The 22,252-nt window shown below is 42.2% G+C and overlaps 1 protein-coding gene across 1 annotated transcript in view; it reads left to right on the forward strand.

Annotated features, from left to right (window-relative positions):
- The window catches only part of polybromo (protein), a 740,816-nt gene that overhangs the window by 538,358 nt on the left and 180,206 nt on the right, over positions 1-22,252 (forward strand). Inside the window, exons 25-27 of the mRNA XM_080277986.1 lie at positions 3,738-3,782; positions 10,785-10,919; positions 19,467-19,724. Of these exons, the coding sequence (XP_080134112.1) occupies positions 3,738-3,782; positions 10,785-10,919; positions 19,467-19,724 (438 nt within the window). The remainder of the gene's footprint in view (positions 1-3,737; positions 3,783-10,784; positions 10,920-19,466; positions 19,725-22,252) is intronic.

Raw genomic sequence — 22,252 nt, forward strand, 5'->3', positions numbered from 1 at the left:
TCAAACGAGTTGATGCAGTGGAACATAGCTAATAACAACAGGGGAAACAAATTTTGCGTGAAATGTTCATTTACCACCCCAGCAGTGTTCAGAAGAATATAACAAACTATCAGGAAGAAGAAGAATTGATTTGCTAAGGTGCTTGTACTGCCACAAATAAAGTACTGTATATGCTTACCGGCAGGTGGTAACTAACCACCGCACCCAGCCTTGGAACTCATCTCCTAGCCTCATCCAGCAGTTCAGCCTGTGTGTCAGTGTTAGTCGAGTCTTTAGTATTACATCGGTAATATAATATATTTCTGATTAACTGTATGTAGTTTAGGGTAGGGGTATTGTATCATGAATGGGTAGCTAATGGGGAATGAGGTGGCTAACCCTGGAGGCAATTACAACTTATTACATGTAACGTATATGCACGAGTTTTGCAAGTTTTAATTTTGTGGCGCGATTGTGGTACCAGTTAGGTGCAAAACTAGTGTGTATGTATATGTATGGTATATATATATATATATATATTCTGATTGCTTTAATAGTTTGTTTAGTTAAAAGATTGCCTTTTCTGTTACATACATCAGAAGCATTATGAAAGTTTTTTATACAGTAGCTGTTTGTCAAATTTTTTATTGCATGATGTTACAAGGAGTGACCATGTATTAGAAGACATAGTAAAGCATCTTGAATGTGATGTGTTTGTAATAATTATAAAGCTGGCAAAATGTTTCGTCTGAGTTGAGGAAGCAATCTTGTATCAGAATGGAACCTTGAGGTGAAACAGAAGCCACAGGATACCATTCATTAACCCCTTTTGTATGATGGTATGTTTTACCTATTTATTCTTGCCATCTCCTGACAGTTTATTCATCTTTTGTGATACCTTGTGTAGTGAACATGTAGATAAAGGCTGTCCTGCATCTAACTCCCCAAGTTCAAAAAGTCACCCAAATCTGAATATACTTGTTTGGTTGTAGTGTGAATGTAATGCAAAATATGGTATCATACCAAAGGGGTTAAAGATTTGAATTCTTATGTACTTAATGTCATAATCAGGGTGCTGGAGTGTGAATTTTGTCAAGTTACCTTTAGTGTATTTTTCTTTTCATAGATATTTTCTTGCAGTAATTAACAGGTTGAGTAGCATACTGTTTTAGTGCATGCAAATGTACTGTATCTGAATACGGTATGCATTTCTTTATACATTTTAAAAGCAGTTTCAACTAGTGCAGTTGCTTTTTTAATGCTCATTTAGGGCTAAATTTTGCCTGCATTTTGTAGTGATATATGTACATTGTCTATATATGAGGTGCGTGACACTGAGGTGACATAGATAGCAAATTTGTACTGTTAAGGTTTGCAAATACCCCCCTTCCCTCCCCTCAACAAATCATCCAGAGATTGAAAAAAAAAAGGGGGGGGAGCAAGATTCAGTGATTATGATGAGAAATAAATTATGACAAAAATAAAGCCTGGCAGCATTAAATCATTATTATTTATAAAAAAAAAATCAGAGGGCCCCCAAGGGGGGAAGTGCACCAGCCATTAGCCAATACATATCTAACACGGCCTGGAATATGACCTCAACCTTGACGTCTATCTATCTATCTATCCAGCCCGGCGCCCTAATCCTGCATAGGGTGGCCGCAGACAAAACACCTCCAAGTTGCTCTGTCACCCACCATTTGACTACCCTCCCCCCAACTCACTCCCCCCCTCCCTCATATACCTCTCAACTCCATCCCTCCACCTCATCCTCGGTCTTCCCCTCTCTCTCCCTCCCTCCACCTCACTTACATAGACCCTCTTAGTCAGTCTTTCATTCTCCATTCTCTCCACATGTCCAAACCACCTCAGTGTATTTCTCCTAATCTTCTCAACCACATCCACATCCACCCCACACTGTTCCTTCACTTCTTCATTCATCAACCTCTCTCTCCATATCACTCCACATGCTCCTGTCAGATAACCCATTTCCACTGCTCTCACTCTTGACTTGTTCCCCTCTAGCAAGGTCCATGCCTGACTTCCATATGTCAGGGTAGGGATCACAATACCATCATGCAGTGATACTTCATACTCACCTCCCTATTTCTCATCACTGGTTTCAGTGAACCAACAACCTCACTTCCATGTTGTACCTTTTCAAGCACTTCATCCCCAGGACTTCCATTCTTACTCATCACACTACCCAAGTACTTGAATGCACTCACATTCTCCATATCCTTACCATCCAACCTCACTGTGCATTCTGTGACTTCATTCCTCTCAAACACCATAACTTCACTCTTGTTTACATTAACTTTCAGATTCCTCTTCCTACACACTGTCCCAAATTCATTCACTAAACCTTGCAACTCCCATTCGTCTTCACTTAACAATTCTGTATCATCAGCAGACAGCAACACCGAAATCTTCCACATCTCACCCTCATTCATTAGAGCCACCCCCACATCCACTGCCCTACCTTGCACCTCTTTTACAACCCCATCCATGTATATATTAAACAGCCATGGAGACATCACACAACCCTGTTTCAGTCCCACATTGAGATCAAAGAACTCGCTCAGCCCACCATCCACTTTCACTGTAGCCCTAGTTCCTTCGTACATACTCTTCACAGCATTCAACAATTTTCCCTTCACCCCATATATTCATAATACCTTCCACATACCTTGCCTATCTGTTCTGTCATAAGCTTTCTCCAAGTCCATGAAGGCAGCATACACTTTCTTTTCATTCTGTAGATACTTCTCCTCAACTTACTTTCACCAATTTTGAACTTGTGGGAGATTTTCGTCCTTACTACCCACTTGTAAAATTTTATGTTGATATGAAGTGGTTGCGAAGTTATCTTAGTAACAAATACATTGACCATGACCAATTTTCTCCATTTTTGAAATTGTAGGAGATTTTCATCCCTACTACACACCTGTAAAGTTTTGTGATGATGTCTTGAGCAGTTGCAGAGTTATCATGCTAACAGACAGACAGACAGACAGACAAACGTAAAACGACACTCGAAGGAGATTTTCATTCCAACTGCACACTTGTAAAATTTTCTGATGATATCTTGAGCGGTTGCGAAGTTATCATGGTAACAGACACGCAGACCTTGACCTACTTTCACAAACTCATGATCAGTTTTTTCTACATACCCGGTAGGTGGTGGCGACCATCATCAACTCGCTTGGCGTATTGCTGCCTGCCTTTATCATTCTTTTTCTGTGCCTGCCCTCCCATCTTCCTTTTTCTACCATCTTTTCTGTCACTTCTTATTGCGTTTCTTTCCTTTACAGGTGGCTTTACGTGAGTGACAAGCCTATTGGTTTCCTGTAAGCCTAGAAACCATTTACAAAGCTGGGTGGTAACCATATAACCAAACCACATGTGCTCCCTACGTGTCAGGAAGTGGGCTGGTGGAGGGTTAGTGCCCCTCCCCGTAAAAGAACTAACTCAAAGTCAAATGGCCACCCCTTACGGTATTATGGCATCTGGCAGTAGATAGATAGATAGATGTTGTGATGATATTTTGAGCGGTTGTGAAGTTATCATGCTAACAGACGCAGACACACAGACACAAATTGAAAACAGCACCAGCTTCGCTATTGTGGCTGAAAAAATAAAAATAAATAAATAAATAAATTGGCATGTCACATGCAGTATCAGGCACCTTGTATAGCCAGGCATATTTTTTGCCTCCTTTCTCCACTTATTCCCTGTGCCCCCTTGTGTGCTTTCAGTCGGACTCAACTTTGGTCACCGTCAAGAAGCAGCCACACAGCTATGTAAGTTGATGGAGTGATTGATGATATGGGTACCTTTATGAGAAATTAAAAAATTTCCAAAGCATGCTCTTTCTTATGCCAGGAAATGTGTTCAGAGAAAGCAGTAGTGGTGGAGCTTAACTTAGAGGTAAATATATTCAGTGAAGGTATTTGTGGTGGAGCCTAAACTCAAGAGATAAATATATACTGTGAAGGTATTTGTGGTGGATCATAACTCAGAGCTCTAGTATAGTAGGCTACACGTTGGAGAACTTAATTCATCACATGGATGATGCTAGTGGTAGGTTGTGACCATCATCCAGTCTTGATGTACTGCTGCCTACTTCTTCCTTCACCCTGATCTTTTTTTTTTTCTGTCTGTCCTCTCTCCCTATTTCTCCCATTCTTCTTGTCAATTTTTATTATTATGTTCTATTTTCCACATCAGGGGGCTCTGCACCTAGTGAAAGGTTATACAGGAAACCATTTACAAGACTGGATGGTAACCATATGACCAAGTAATGAATGATGTGGAGCCTACCGTGGTTCCCCTGTTAACTGGATGAAGAGACGCAGATACGATGTCCATCCTGGAACCAAACATCCACATTCTTCCCTGTGCCTAGCTGTGGCGAGGCGCAGTCTGCTACAAGGAAACACCAGTTTGCTGCATGGAATGGGCCTGCAGGGGTGGTTGCTTGCCTGCAGTCAATGGGTCTGCTCAGCCAGACATACCATGGTTACGCAACATCAGTAACATTTCTACTGAATATTGTAGTTTACTTAATCTTGGAGGGATCTTCTGCAGTAAAGAGGTTAATAAGGAGTTACAGTAAAAGTCCTATTATTCGACAGCTGATTATTTGGTAGATCTGGCAGTTTTGAGAAATAGTCCAATTTACGAAAATCACTGATTGTTCGGCAAATGTTCAGAATCATCCGGCAGTCCAGGAAGTGTTATCTGTGACTTTTAGGCCTAATGTTTCATTACACTTCTGTATGTTCACTAATTTCTATATTTTTTTCAAAATCAAGTATAGTACTGTATTGCTTACAATATTGCACAGTATCATACAGTATAGTAACCACCCCCACCAAATTAGCAAGGGTTACGTTCCAAGCCCCTTCGCTAATTCTTGAAATTCGTTCATTCTTGATGCCTTCCTGAAAATGACATTTACCAGTAATTGCATAGCCCATGAACCACTGATACTGTAATGCATTACCCATAAATAAATGGTGCTTGTTAAATCAGGTTCCCCGTTGTTTTTAGCTGTACAGCTGTGACAGCTCTAGTATTTTTATTCCTCAGCATAATGGTGGAAGGGACTGTCCTGTTTAACTAAACCTAACCTAACTGAGTTTAACTGTACCTAATAATTTAACCAAACCTAACCTAACCTAAAGTCAGAAAAATACATAAAAATAAACTGGAGGAATATGAATTGCTAAGGTCTTTCTGATGAAAGTTACACGCACATTTAGCGCTCATTCTTTTGTTCGTTTTTGTGTTTAATGTGAAAGAGAGAGTATTGATGCAAACAGTAATGTATCCCAGTAACCCCTTAATAACCTCTGGCACTGAACAATCCTTTACAGTACCAATGTCAGTGATGTCAAGTTAGTGTGAGCTATAAAGAAAACCGAACAGTTATGGGGAGGGAACGAAGGTCACTGGTATGTTTACACGACTCTACGCTACGATTCCAAGCAGTCAGGTGGTCGGTTAATCTCAGATGTTTTTGCCCATTTGGTAAATACATCGTAACTTTATCAATTTTTCCGTGACTCATAGCGATATCATAGCATGGGTTTAGGAAGCTAAATAACAGATTGCTAGGTGAGCCAGACGATTATCTTGACATATTTAAGAAAAATAAATTGATTTCAGAAGAATGGACGAAACTTACTCTACATACTCAGAGATGGATTAAATTTCTTCCATTTTCTTTAAGATGTGAAGATAATTGTCTGGCGCACCTAGCAATGTGTTATTTAGCTTCTTAAACCCATCCTATGATATCTCTATGAGTCATGGAAAAATTGATAAAGTTACGATGTATTTACCAAATGGGCGAAAACGTCTGAGATTAACCGACCTCCTGACTGCTTGGAATCGTAGCGTAGAGTTGTGTAAACATACCAGTGACCTTCGTTCCCTTCCCATAATTATTCACAGTTTTTTCATAGCTCATTAACTCGACATCACTGACATCAGTACTGTAAAGGGTTGTTCAGTGTCGGAGGTTATTAAGGGGTTAATAGAATACATTATTGTTTGCATCAGTACTCTCCCTTTCACATGTAAACAAAAAAACGAACAAAAGAACGAGTGCTAAATGTACATTTAACTTTCATCAGAAAGACCTTACCAATTCATATTCCTTCACTTTATTCTATGTGATTTTCCGACTATTTTATTTTGTTTGGAAAAAGTACTGTATACAGTACTCACTCCAAACATATTTGTAATAATATAAGTAGTGATGAGTTCACCAATACAAGTGATGTACTGAGCTGATAGGTAATACTCCGTATCATTTCGGCCATCCAGGAAGTGTTATTTGACTCGTAGGCCTACTGTGTCATTACACTTGTATTTGTTAACTGATTTATATATACATTTCAGATTCAGGTATAGTACTCTATTGATTACAATATTGTACAGTATACAGTACTCTCTCCTAACACAGTTGTAATACCATAAGTGGTGATGACAGTGTTCACCAATATATTTAAGGTACTGAGTGGGTAGGTTTTTTTATTATTCGGGAAATCCAATTTCTCGGCATCATCCTGGTCCCATAGATGCCAAATAATAGGACTTTTACTGTAATCCTTATGATGGTATATCTCTGCATTACATTCTTATTACAGTAATTCAAGATCTTTTCATATGTAAGTTTATCTTACATCTGTCTATCTATCTATCCATTGCCAGATGCCTCAATCCCGTACAGGGTGGCCACAAACAAGTTGCCTCCACGTCGCCCTGTCCCCCGCGATTTCACTGCCCTACTCCCAACTTACACCTCCCTCTCTCATATACCTCTCCACCCCATCCCTCCATCTCATCCTTGGCCTCCCCCTCTCTCTCCCCCTCTCCACCTCACTCACATACACTCTCCTTATCAGTCTCTCACCCTCCATCCTCTCCACATGGCCAAACCACCTCATTGTGTTCCTCCTAACGCTTCCTATCACATCCACATCCACGCCACAACTCTCCTTTATATCTTTATATGTCTGCCTGTCTCTCCATGTGACTCCACAGGCTCCTCTTGAATAACTCATTTCCACTGCTGTCACTCTTGACTTGTGTCCTTCCAACAACGTCCAAGCTTCACTTCTATATGTTAGAGTTGGTATCACAATACTATCATGTAGTAACTTTTTCTTCTCCATGCCCTCTTCCCTGTTTCTTATCACTGCTTTCAAGAAACCAGGAACCTTTCTTCCTTGTTGTACCCTTTCAAGCACTTCACCCTCCAAACCTCCATCCTTACTCATCACACTACCCAAGTACTTAAACGTACTCACATTTTCCATTTCCTCACCATCCAACCTCGCTGTACATTCACTAACTTCACCTCTCTCAGAGACCATCACTTTACTCTTCCCTACATTCACCTTTAGATTCCATTTCTTACACACTCTCCCAGACTCATCCACCAAGCCATGCAGCTCCCCTTCGTCTTCACTCAACAACACAGCATCATCTGCAAACAACAGTACAGGGAGTTTCCAAACACTACCCTCTCTCACCAGGGCCACTCCAACATCCACTGCCTCACTTTGTACCTCTTTTATTACCCCATCCATGTACAGATTGAACAACCACGGAGACATGACACATCCCTGTTTCAACCCAACCTTCAAAGAAAAAAATTAACTCAGTTCATCATCCACACGCACTGCAGCCTTAGCACCATCGTACATACTCTTCACAGCATTCAACAACTTCCCATCTACTTCATGTATTCTTAATACTTTCCACAGTCCTTGTCTATCCACCTTGCCATATGCTTTCTCCAAATCCATGAAGGCTGCATACAACTTCTTTCCCTTCTCTAGAAACATTTCCACTAAAGATCAAAGAATGAATATCTGATCTACACAACCTCTTCCCTTCCTAAAGCCTCCCTGTTCTTCTCCAGCTAATTCTTCTGTTATTTCTCTAACTCTGTCAATAAGTATCCTACCATACACTTTTCCTATCACACTAAGCAGACAAATCCCCTTATGATTACCACACACTTCTTTCTCCCCTTTTCCTTTGTACAAAGGAATAATTATACCTGACTTCCGATCCTTCGGGACTCTACCTTCCTCCCAAGCCAATCTGCATAACTTCCACATCCATTCTACTACTATCTCCCCCATGCTTCAGCATTTCACCACACACTCCATCAATTCCTGGGGCTTTCCGCAATTTGACTTTCTTCATTGCTTCCACAACTTCTGTCCTACTGATTTCTTCCTGTCTTCTCACCTCCCTCCTCCTCCCAGCCATTCCCCAGCCACTTATACTCACATTACTTCCATCCTGTATGTTCAGCATTTCCTTAACGTGTTCTCTCCATCTGCTCACTTTTTCTCCCTTCTCCACTAGTAATATACCATTTTTATCTTTCACTCCCTTTCTTACTTCACTTCCACCCTGTCTTACTCACTTCACCTCTTTCCAGAACATTTTGTTACAGTCCCTCCACTTTACACTCAAATTCCTTCCAAGTTCCTCATCCACTCTTTTCTTACGCACTCATACTAATCTTTTTACCTCTCTCTTCCATTCAACAAATACCTGTAACTCCATCTTTCGCCTCTCAACTTCTTCCATGCCCCCATTTCTCATCCATTCATTGTATGCATTCTTCTTTGTGCCACAGCCTGTCTCACCTCTTCATTCCCCCGCTCTGTTCCTTTCACCCCCCCTCCGTCTCCTCTTCACCCCACACACCACATCACATGCTGCACATATTTCTTCTGTGCAAATCCTGCACACACCTTCCACGTCCCCCATCTGCCCCAATTCATATATAAGTAATCGTTCCTCAACTTCTCTCTTATATTCTGCCTTTTTCTCATCCTCTTGTAACCTTTCCACTCTCCTTGCAACTGCTCCTTCTTCCCGTCCTTTCCTTCTTCTGTTTCTCCATCTTACTTGGATCTTGATTCTGGCCACCACCAAGTAGTGGTCAGAAGGTTCACTCCCCCAACCCCTATAAGCTCTTGCATCCATTACACATCTTCACATCCTTTCATCCACTTACACATAATCAGTCATTGCCTTCCTTTCATTCAGTTCACCAACCACCTTTCTCATCACTCGCCATGTATACCTGTGGATCATTTTGTGCCAGAAGAGGGTATTGGGTATCACCAACCCCCTCCCAGCACAAATGTCCACTAACTCGCTGCCATTCTCATCTCTCTCAGCAGGCACACCCCACTCACCAACTCTCCCATCCACCTTCACATTCCCTACTTTACCATTCATATCACTGATCAAAAACACTCTCCCATTCCTTCCAAACTCTTCCATACACACTTCCACATTTCTCCAGAACTCTTCTCTCGCTCTGCTTGCACGATCTTGCGTTGGCGCATACATGCACACAATCGCCCACATTTGTTTTCCAACTTTCAGTCATACCCACACAATCCTTGACCCAACTGATCCATACTCTCTTATGTTCTTCTTCCATCTTTTACTCACAACAATACACACTCCTTCTTTTGCCCTCTCATTCTCACCTACTCCTGCACATATACCCCATCCACACATCCATTCTCTCACACTCCATTTAGTTTCAGTTACTCCACATACATCCACTTTCGCACCGTCAAGCACCTGGACAATCTCTCTCTCTTTCACCTCATCATTCGCGCCCCTTACATACCATGTTGCGATCCGTTCCATGTCCTTTGTCCAGTCCTTGCTTGTCATCTTTTAGTCAGTCCTTATCTGAGGCTTCTTGTTCGTCTTTTTAGCTGTTTTCCGGGGAGGGGCACTAACCCTCTGCCAACCCTTTTAGTAACCCCGTACGACAAGCAGGGATACTGGGGGAGTATTCTTGAAAACCCCCTTACCCCCATGGGTAGGGATTCATTGTAACACCATTTATGTAGCTGTCTAATGATACATTACTCCACCTATTTCTTGGTGTCCATCTTTTGCTTAGAACTCAGATATTTAGGGGATGCATTATGTCTATAGATTACAGTCTGTCAGTGCTATAATCAGAGGTATAGGCTTTAGAGTGAGGTAAGTGATAATATTGACAAATTTGGCATAGGCTTAGTTTTGTTTTATACCCTACTGTACATACATACTGTACTTCCACTTTAACAATCCCTTCCAGTTCAGATTTAATCTGCTTAAAAAGGAGTTGATGCTTCCTATCTGATTCTCACGTCATTATTGATGTAAACTCACTGCTGCACCATTGCGGCAGGTTGGGATGTGAAAATCTAAGGGAAACAATATATGGTGATCTCACATCATTACTTCTCAAACATTTTTTTTTTTTCCCCCAATAATCTGTTTCTCTTCCGCAATTGTCAGTATTTTTATCGTCATTTACACATATAATACTGTAAAGGCTTCCTCTTGCAATCTCATTCTAATTGCTGGTGTTGACTCCTTCACTTTTTTTTTTCTTTCTTTTTATGAATAGATGACAAGGTAAGAAATTATCTTCATTAACCCTATCACAGCCTGATGTCTACCTGAGCTGAATAAAATCATTTGAAGGTTAGAATAGAATATAAAGCACATGAATAGGTTGAAGGGGTTAACAACCTTTCATGGTGGTGGCTACCCCTGATGACCCCCTCCTGCCAAGGGCTGTCCCTTATTGCCTTTTATCATCTTAATTATAGTGCCTGCCCTTAATGACTCTCATCATCATAATTATTGCACCATATCACCCCTTATCATCTCATCATAATAGGTGATCATAATGGCCTCCCTTTCTTAATGACTGTCCCTAATGAGCTTCTTACTCCGGCATACTGTAGGAGTCATCACCACTGACCCCCCGTATGGATATGGAGTGTGAGGACTCCATGGATGGACCACCACCATCAGTAGCATCTGTTGACTCCGGCATCATCGCAGGCACACCTAAGACATCAAAGAAGCCTCCCAGTTCAGTATGTCTCTAACTGAAACCTTGTTCCCTCTTAGGACATCCCCACAACAGTGGCCATAGAGTAACTTATCTATTCATAATGAGACAGGAAAATCTCTAACTTTCTTGAAGTCAAATAAATTATGACAAGAATTCTAATAGTCCTAACTATTTCTCCTATCATTATATCATATTTCTGTATACTTCATGCAGATTAGCAGAACACATATCCTGCATAGATGACACCCACTCATCCCACCTGTCAAACACACATTATTGCTGGCCCTGTGACTTTGGATCAGTTTTTGTGATCAGACTTGTAGATGGTGTGAGCTGAGAAAGACCCACACAGAGAACAGTACTGTACTGCATAATTTAATCTTCTGATTCCATCCCACGGTTCCTGCAGACAAACAGAATTTTAAACATACAGTGGAATCTCCTAAATAGCGGATTCATAGTACACGGCAGCAGTTTGCAATATCAGCAACTTGCAGAAGTCACATGAAATTTGCAGATGCAGGCTCAAAAGTGCTTTTCTAATACCACATGTAATACACGCCACCATTACTTATAGCCCACGCATCTAGCTGGGCATAAACCATTCGTAGTCAGGCATGGCAATTACTAAACCAATCATGTTCAAGCATAGCACTTACCCTAAGCCAATCATAGCACTTCCCTCCCATGCCAAGCATGAAAGAGGCGTGCATTTGATGCCCTGGCGCCCGGCTCAGTGCATTGTCTCCTCTCTGCTGTTGGTGTGTGGTGACTGCCCAGTATTACCATATCCCATCGTAATCCTCCTAAGCCTACACCTTCTTTGAGGAAGGGGAAGAAGAAGAAGCCAACATTAACTTACACCCAAAAGTTAAATGTTATCAGGGGGATTGACGGTGGTGAGAAGAAAGCCAAAGTTACCCACCATTACAGGCTCAACGGGGTAATTTTTTCCCCAAGCGGGTGCGGTGATTCCACCTATATTATAACAGACTCATGATCTCAAGTAAATCTGTTACATATGCAACTGTGTTGAATTGGGACTGCAAGAAGTGAGTGAGAAAATAGAAAATACAGTTCTCCCCCCATATTCGCAGGGGTTAGGGAACACAGACCCCTGTGAATGGCAGGGATCTGCAAATTTTGGATGCTTCCCCCAGAAACTGCCCATACAGTATCAGATTACCCCTGTAAGCCTCTAAAAACCATGTTAGGGACCTGAAACCAGCATAAAACATCACAAACATATACTGTACTACTGTGTACGATACTTTAATAATAAAGTTGTTAATGAGTATGCTTATAAGAATTTAGGGTAATTTTGTTGCTGATGACTGCCACGGACTCCTGCGGCAGTGTGCACAAAGACCTTCAGCATCATTTCTGGGACCTGAAAGCAGCATAAAATGTCACAAACAATATGCTTAATGACTTTATAAAAACTGCAATAACAAATAAGTTTTTAATGGGTATGGTTGTAACTAGTTAGGATAAATAATGTTGCTGGTGACTTCCACAGACTCCTGTGGCAGTGTGCACCACATGCACACAGCAGCGTGAGTCCGGGGCAATCATCAGGTAAATACAGTAATTTGCCCCAACTTCGTATAATCATACCCATTAAATACAGAATTAACTCACCACTGTCTCTGAAGTTATGGTGGATGAACCCTGAAGACTTGTGTGACGATGATGGTGGTGATGATGATGATGATGACAATGTTGAAGATGATTAACCATGCAGTTACTGATGAGAGGTGATGCAAAGTGTAACTGCATGGCATGATGAATCTACTTGTGTGTAGACTCGCCGTCATCTCCACTGTTGTCATCTTTGCTGAGGGGCAGAGGATTGTCAAGGTCCACCACAGAGGCAGGTGGAGAGGATGCGACGTCAGGCTCAGGCTTAGGCTAAGGCACAGACAGAGGTGAGGTGGAAGGAGAAGTCTCTGGAATTAGAGCCCCCACAAACTCATGAAAGTTGCTAGGGTTTGCCAGATCGCTAAATAGTGTGGGGTCACTACCCGCCCAGAGTTAGTGTACCTTCCTTTAAAAAAATTGCTGTCGGGATTATTACTGATGCATAAAGCATTATACCAGTATTATATTCATCTTAGTTATTTTGCTGATCCTCTGAAAGATTTACGCTGAAAGTCCTTCACAGAGTTTGCTTTAGCCATGAAAGCTTATTGTGTGTGTTTGCATTCATCAGTTTTTCACCAACTGTTATGAATATCAGTTGTTGGAAAAACTTATCATACAGTTTCCAAAGATCGTGATCTTTCGCTTGGCAAATCCTGACATGAATCTATCCATTATACACATACTAATAGTAAGAATTGTATGGCCGAATCTTACGGGGCCGAGATCAGCGACCCGAATTTTTAAAGGCATGGTATTCCACTTGATTTGAGGAAGCATCTTAGTTCTGCTATAGTCCATTTTTCCACATATATTTTAGCTGTGCTGTGGACAGTGGCACTATATTTTCTGGATTCATTGGCTGATTTCAAAAGGTGCAGGTATCAGGTGTGGTGAATACACATCATCAGCGCCACCAGTGGCCCCTGGTGGCAGGCACACAAACTACACGGTGCCACCCATGAGGAAGCCCCTCCAAATGAGCTCATTGGGTTCATACGATCTTCGATTGTTTAACCCCTGTACTCCGGGGGTGTCCCAATGTTGCACACTCCTCCCTATGGAGGATTTCCATGCTTTTGGAAAAAATATCCTTACTGCAAACCCAAATATCTCCCAAACTGTAACAGCCAGAGAAAGAATTAAAGTTACATAAAACTCACCAACTCTTCCTCTTTCAAATGAAAGTATCCCCACGACTCCAGGTGGTCCTGTTGATGATTTTGGATAAGTTAAAGTTCAAAGGGTGGCAGGAAGACGTTTGCGGCTATACACGTCAACCGGCGTTGCTCCACACCCAAGATCATGATAGCTATACACGTCAACCAGCATGTAGGGGTTAAGTACCATATTTCCTTCATTTGTTATAATTTTGTCTTACCCATTTACCAGTTTTCCTTACAGATGTACACACAGCAAAAAAACTATCGTTACAGGGGGGTCCGATGTGTTTCATACTGAACAACCTGGCTGTCTCGCTAGGGTTGGTAAGCCTGACAGTGGGTGGATTGCCAAATAGGACGAGGTAGAAATATGCATGGGAGAAGCAATGGATATAGCTTATAATAAATATGCAACAAACATACGCAGGGATACCAATGGAGGAGGCTGTTTTCAAAAACCCTCATTCGAGTGTCATTTTATATTGCGCAGAAGGTGTAACGATAGTTTTTTTGTTGTGTGTACATCCATCACATGACAGTGGTCAATACTCAGGCAACATAATAATCGCGATGTAGACTGTCCCTAAACTGAGAAAGGTGCAAATGACAGCCTGCCATTTCTATTATTTTTTGATAAGTAAGCCATTTATTCTCCAGTATTATATGTAGGTAAATCAATAAATAGCCTGTTTTCAATCAAGTAACACAAAAATTGTATAATAGAGGGTAATTCAAGTTGACCACACTTTTGCAATTTACCTTAAGTTATCTGGCGAACGGTGGCATCTTTTTCCAGGTTGTGGGGGCTTCTGTTACAACAGAGTCTTGGTCTCGTGATGGTGGCTGGGCAGAGAGTGAGAGAGAGGTAGGGTGGTGCGGTAGTGCAGCGGCTTTGTACGGGGGCGACAGGACTGGGTGCACGAGATATCACGGGAAAAGACCTACGCCACAAACATGCCATGAATCAGCCCCGATGCTGTCCTGCAGATTCCAGTCTGTAAAATTTTTTCACAAGGGACAAATCTGCGACTTTGCTGGGCTACGAATGTTGGGGCCGCAAATCACGGGGGTTACTTGTATACTGTATCTATTTTGGAGTATTTAACCCGTTAACAGTTCATGGCATTTTTTTGGAGGTGTCCGTGGTGCGCAGACATAGGGATAAAAATGAAATTTCCCAAAGGCCAAATTTTGTCGTAGGAGTTGAGAGAACACATGCCAAAGTATATAGTAACAAAATATTAGCTCAATATTTACCTTGGTAAAGCTATTCCCTATTGGAATGTATGATTTTCGTTTTCTTTTTTGGTTTCGGTTTCGGTTTTGAAGGCTCAATATATTTACCTGCGCGGCCAGGGCTGTATTGAGCAGTTGCACTTGGAACAGCGAGCAGGTCACCTAGGGCAGTGTTTACTGACGATCACTCCAACTGGCTGCATTGTTTACCAACCCCAGTTCCGACTGGATGCGTCAGTGTATCATGCATTCTGAATCTTCATTTATAGCTTTCAGAGGTAAGTTTATATAAAAATGCCCTGTAGCTGTGGTAATCAAGGAATAATAACAAGTAAACCGTGAAAGACTCATTTCAGTAAAAAATTTGGAAAGGCCATGCCCGTTTGGTAAAGAATTAATCCCAATGAATTGACGACTCCTACGACGACATGGAGGCAGCTGAGGGCGACAGCGACACCACTTCCCATGTGTCCACACTGGACTTTGAGGGTTTCCTGAGGGAGGTTGATGAGAAGCCAGTACAGAGGCAGCAGCATAGTCACCTCTTGCTGAGTGGCTGTAGGCTTCCTCAAGCTTCAGAATCCCTCCCCCCTCCCCCGCCCATTCAAGCAATGTTGTCAGTCAGAGTCAGGTAAGAATCTTACAATATTGTTCATTCCCATTAAATATGCATTACTGAACTCTTTTTCAGGTTGTTTGTGTTTGCAGGTGACCAGTTTGATGTACAGTTGTGGTCATAAATAATCACCTATCTGGTACCCCGTGCCTCAGACTGATTCTTTTATGCATCACAAGTGACAGTGGAGTAAGGGGGGCTGAGAGGGAGGTCCAGAGAGAGAAGGAAAGGTGGGTTGGTGGACGAGTGATGGTGCTGGAGTGGAGTAAGGAAGGGAAGGGAGGGTAGATCGAGGAGGGAGAATGAAATGCAAAGTGGTGATCACATTATGTCTATTTTCTTTCATTCAGGACATGATATAAAGGAGCTATTATTTGGTAGGTAATGCTGCATTACACCTTGTATAGCGGCATTAGATAACAGGCATTAGAGTAGTGATATCAAGGGCTGGCTCGTGAGAGAAATATACTGACGTGACAAATCAGACAATAGTGTGAAGCCAGATATTTGTGTTTATCCGTGTATTTGACTTTGGATGCAGAAAGGAATCTGGATGGCTTTGACTTCCGTAATGTTTGTTTAAGGAACATCCTCTACCCTCAGATGTAAATGATTTTTGGAACTAAATATCATATGCAACCCTTGATGTGGCTGTGTCCACAGTAAATATGATCATCCTCTCGATATACACTCCCTCTATACAGTCACCATCATGTCAACTATTTTATGACATCTCTATATTAAAAGGCTATTTAAAGTCTATCTGTCTGTCTATCTATCTATAGCCTGATGCCCTAATCCCGCATAGGGTGGCCACAGACAAAACACCCCCAAGTCACTCTGTCACCCACCATTTGACTGCCCTCCCCCCAACTCACTCCCCCCTCCCTCATATACCTCTCAGCTCCATCCTTCCACTTCATCCTCAGTCTCCCCCTCCCTCTCCGTCCCTCCACTTCACCTACATACACCCTTGTAATCATTCATTCTCCATTCTCTCCACGTGGCCAAACCACCTCAGTGTACGTTTCTTAATTTTCTCAACCACATCCACATCCACCCCATGATGTTGTTTCACTTCTTCATTTGTCAACCTGTCCCTCTCTGTCACTCCACATGCTCGTCTCAGGTAACTCGTTTCCACTGCTCACACTCTTGACTTGTTCCCGTCTAGCAAAGTCTATCTATCTATCTATCTATTGCCAGACTCTATAATCCCATATGGGGTGGCCATTTGACTCTTGAGTTATTTGTTTTACAGGGAGGGGCACTAACCCTCCACCAACCCACTTGACACGTAGGGAGCACATATGGTTTGGTTATATGGTAATTATGCATAAAAGGTAAATAAATTTGATGTCTGTGCACATGGGTGGGTATAATAACAGTAACTCTCATATTGTGTTGCTTGGGCTTGATGCCGGTATGGGTTTGAATGGCCGTCCAACATCCACAACACCCTCTCATCACCTCGAAATGATATTTTCCTCTGACAAAAAACAACTAGTTACAAATTGGTGGACAAGGCAATAGTGTGTTGTGCTGGAAACTTATGGCTGTGCACTGATGTTTGATCTCTCACAAGCCAGCTCTTGATATCACCACCTATCTAAAGCTTGTTATCTGATGCTGCTATACAAGCTGTAATGCAGCATCATCTACCAAATATTAACTCCTTTTCAACATGCCCTGAATGAAGGAAAATAGACAAATGATGTGACCACCACTTTGCATTTCATTTTCCCTCCCCTACCTACCCCTCCCTCCCCTCCCTCACTCCACCCCCGCATCATCGCTTGTCCCCCCACCCACCTTTCCTTCTCTCTTTGGCCCCTCCCTCAGCCCATCCCTCTCCACCATGACTTGCCGCACACAAAGGAGCCAGTCTGAGGCACGGTGCATCGGAGGATAGGTGATTATTTATGACCACGATTGTAGGTTTTGGGGTAAGGGGGGAAACATCTCTGAGATGACAGACTCATGAGTAGCTTTTCCCCATAGGATTTGTTATTTCTCACTGCAGAATTCTCAGATTGCGGCGTGTGCCCAGTCTCATAATGCCACAAGTTAGGAGATTCCACTGTACATTACAAAGGATGGCTGAGCAACCACTTAATAGAGAGAGAAGCATAGTTTGACACTTTATTGACTGAGGAAGTTGCTCAATTATCAGACTGCTCTCAACAGCAGCCCATTCCAGTAGTTCGTGTTGACTAACTTTCTGAACTTTCTTACCATTATAGGGCATGTTTGACCTTAAAAATATATGTGCATCCTTTTGTATTATACACCACAGTGTACAGCAAATGATGTCACACTGTAAGTGCCTACACAGCTAAGCCAGTTACATAATATCAGATGTGTGTTGGACCTAAAATCCACTCAGGTATATTCAGTTGATTAGTCTGTGTCCCAGGTCTGCGCATTTAGGTCAGATTACGAAGTTGTCTAACAGTGGCACTGTCATGGACTTCAAATTTAGACTTGGTGTGTATTTATTTATATTAATGAAATCATCATCATCATCATCATCATCATCATCATCTTTAAACCCGCCACATGCTGGCAGACTTTGGAGCCATGGTGTCAGCCAATAGCCCCCCCCCTTTTTTTTTTTTTTTTTTTTTTTTTTTTTTTTTTTTAGGTTAGAAGTGATGAGAAAACATGGAGGACAACCATAAATGTACTCACAGAAGCCATTTAGGTCGATTTTGAGGTCAATTCTTCCTGAGCAGGCGGCTGAAAACTTCGGATTAACGCCCATAGACTTCACTCCCACTGCTGCGACAGAGTGAGGGGAGGCAGGAGCTTTGCATTTTCTTCATCGGTAGCTATGCTATTCGAGCCAAGGACACACATGTTGAGTATATATGACTCATATCCCTGGTGGGTGAGGCCTAGAGAGGCACAGGAATATCCCAGCCAATTTTTTGGCACCTAATTTGAATTTTCGAATTTTGGCAAATATATCAAATTGCCAGCATACATGTACATCGCCAGCACAGGGCGGGTTAATCCTGTGTGGCCCCATGAGGAGCGCAGGAGCTTGGGGCAAGGCAGGTTGGTCTTGACATTTAAGATGAGAGTGACCAGCCTCACAAATCCCTGAGTGACATTACAAGAGCAGTAAACCCCAACCACCCCTTGAATATAAACCTACACGGGCTCAATCCAGCTGGAGTACCGTAATTACCCACCAGACCACCAGGTGCCATAATTTGGTTATATGGTTATCACCCAGTGTAGTAAATGGTTTCCTTAGTGTACAGGAAACCATTTGGCTTGTCACTCAGTGTAGACTCACCCATAGACAAAGGAAGAGGAAAGACTGAAGGAAAGAAAGACCAGAGGAAGGAAGAAAAAAAGAAAGAAAGAAAGAGAGGAAACTGCAGTCACCTGAGAGCTGAACTACATTGAGTGAGTGGGTGGTGAGTGCCATCACTGGTACAGGTTTCTGAAGCATATTGATTCATTCGGGTTGATCTGCATATTTTTTTATAAATTTACAGGATGATACAATTATTGTGTTTCTTTTAATAAATTAATTGAAACATCTCTTGAAGTATGCTGACAGTAATGTTCTCGTCATCTTAATCCAGTCTTTTGTATTGAAATGAGGTGGCAAGCTGTAGAGCAAGGTTCCGTTTACTTTCTTGAACAAAAATTCCCTCACAAGAAGTGAAGAAACACCAATATATTCCCTTCATGAGCAGAGCTATACAGCACCATCTGAACACTATACTACAAGCCCCTCTCCTGACATTCACTCTTCTGAGACATTCTTAAATAGAGCTGATCCAGTTCATTTAGCTATGCTTAGATTTGGACATCACCCAAAGATGAAGCATTACCCTTACTAATATTAACTTTATATGTAGCATTATGTCAGCCTTGCCCATCTTTCATACCACAGCAAAAGCAGTTCCAGCAGATGACGGGAAAAAAACAGATGACAGGCTACATCCTCTTTGCTGCTGAGATCCGCAAAAGCATCACTCTCAGGAACCCCACTGCCAACTTTGGTGAAATCTCTCGGTTGGTTGGCATTGAGTGGAAGCGGCTGACCGAGACTGACCGCAAGGCATACGAGGACCGTGCTCACCAGATGAACCTGGAAACTGCCGAAAAAGCTCTCAGTGGCACTGGGCCAGACTCACCTCAGGCACCCCAGGTTAGTGACCTGCCCATCCACTTTTTCTGTTTGCTGCTTTTTTACCTCAGGTTTGACAGTGGCGGTATTGTAACCATTGATGGGTGCTGTTGCATGAAGCCTGACCATCTGTTTTGCCATTTGTTATTGAGAAAAGTTACTATGTTAACAACTATCCTTATTCTTATCCATAAGTGGTAGGGTAGCTTATCCTCACCTTCACATGTTGTGCATGATTAGTACATTTAATGTCTGTGCAGTTGGAACTAACAAGAAGGGCGCTGCTTGATATCAAGCAGTTTTTCTTGTTTTCTTTTATTCTTTTTTTTTTTTTTTTTGTCTCCTTTCCTTCTGTTGTCTGTTTATTTCAACATTAGTGCTGCCTGGGATTAGCTAGGCAACTCACTGGGCTAGATATGGCTCTAAAGACTCAATGCCTGGAATGCAGAAAGTCATTGCAAAGTCAGCCATGGTGCTGAGCTGTTGGCATTACTGTAATTGGCATCACATCACATGTGTAGACCTTGAGGATGATGATTACACTTTCACATCAAAGAGACAGCCTAGTATCCGACAGTACAGTGGTAGCTGTGATATGGGTACTGCCAAAGAGAGTATTGAGACTGAGAGGTGAAGAGGGACAAAGCACTTTCGAGAGGTGCTCTTGACATTTTTATGGCTGAGATACTGTTGAGGCTGAAAGCTGTGGAAGATAGGATCAGTATTACTGAGGCAGCTCCCCATGAACCATTGATATCATTTGCTGACACCTTGAAACAAGAATTGAGGGAGCTGCAGAAGGAAAGGGATGATATCATCACCAATCTGAGTCATGACATTGAAACCAAAAGATGGCACTGAGAATGATAGGCTAGGTTCTTCCATCCAGTATATTACCACTGTGCTGGGAATCAAACCTGGGACTCTCAGGTAAGAGCCAAGCAGCATACCACTACACCATGACCAGGTAAAAGTTAACTCACATTGCCAGGGGGTTATCTCATCCTCTTCAGGCCCACAGTCGGGGTGGAGGGACATTGGTTACAAGATTGTGACAATGTGAGATAACTTTTACCTGGTTGTGGTGTAGTGGTATGCTGCCTGTCTCTCACCTGAGTCCTGAGTTTGATTCCCAGCACAGTGGTAATATATTGGATGATTCTTCCTGTGTTAAGTACAGGTTTCTTTCTTGATAGGCTAGGTTGTTTGCAGCTGCTGGAGATGTGGAGAGGACATTGAAGTCTGTTCCAGTTAATAACTCTAAGGAAGCAAGATCTGGGGCCCCTATTGTTAAGCTGCCTACAGAAAGAGCTAAGGCTGACATTAGCACAGCAGTGAAATAATTTTTTGGTTCGGGCTAATTACTGTGTATTTGAACCAAAGAAAATGCATCTAGAGATGACCGTGACAGGCCTGTTTTTTTTCCGTGGACAACTCAAACTCATTTCAAGTATTTTAGATAACAGCAAAAGTAAGATGCTTGTGGAAAGTGGTTGCACTCAGCCTTTTCTTTACTAGAACTAAGAATAATACTAAAAGTTCCATCTTAGAAATGTCTCCCGAAGTGTACTCCTCCATTATACAGCAGGGCATTTATATCCCCCCCCCCCCCTTTTTTTTTTTTTTTTTTTTTTTTTTTTTTTTTTTTTTAGTAACCTTGCTAAATTTAAGCTGTCCAATTTTAAACTGGACTTCTTATGGAGAAAGCTAATTTGGTTCCGGCAATCTTCCAGTCGGATTTTTTTGCGTAATTTCCCTCACATTCAGACATTTTTCTTTGTATTAGGGAAATCTAACACCCAACTAGCAAAAAACAGGTAAAGTGAGATAGCAGTAAGCAAAAATACAGTACTGCAGGAGAATTAAGATAGACTGTAGCACCAGTCGAGCAGGGCAGCACTCCCGAGGTGGATGGAAAGCTGATGACAGGGAGTGCTGGAGCTCCCGTTTCATCAGCCCTCAGGACTAGTTCCTGACCATCCCCCTTTGCTGAACTTTTTCAGTGTCTCAGTTACACAGAGAGTAGGCCAGCATGCTCTCCAGTACAAATTTCTCTAACTATCTTCACCAAACTACATGCACAGTACACACTACACTTCCTATTCAAAATTTACCAAAATGGCGTCGTCTTATCAAGCCTCTGAGTCCCCAGGGGGGGGGACCATAAATGCCCCCACCATCTGCCCGTCTCCCGGTGACGACTCAAGGTGCGTGGAACCACGGTCTGACTCTCTTCTTCTTCATTTCTGCAACATTCACGGCCTTTCCTCTAACTTTCGCTCTGTTGAGCACCACCTCTCCTCCTCTAAACCTCACCTTCTTTTTCTAACGGAGACTCAGCTGTCTGAGGCAACTGACAGCAAACCCTTTTCTGTATCCTCCTACTTTCTCTATACTCATTTCAAAGCCAAAGGTGGCTGTTGTGTATATATACGCAACGACTTATCTTGCTCTCGTGTTCCTGAACTTGATTCTTCTGAATTCTCCACACTCTGGCTTCGGCTTTCCTGTCATTCTCTGACTAAATATATCTGTGCTGTTTACTTATC

The sequence above is a fragment of the Coenobita brevimanus genome, chromosome 71 (genome assembly GCF_032717465.1).
Source record: "Coenobita brevimanus isolate Jiangsu-jjx chromosome 71, ASM3271746v2, whole genome shotgun sequence".
NCBI classification, from domain to species: domain Eukaryota; kingdom Metazoa; phylum Arthropoda; class Malacostraca; order Decapoda; family Coenobitidae; genus Coenobita; species Coenobita brevimanus.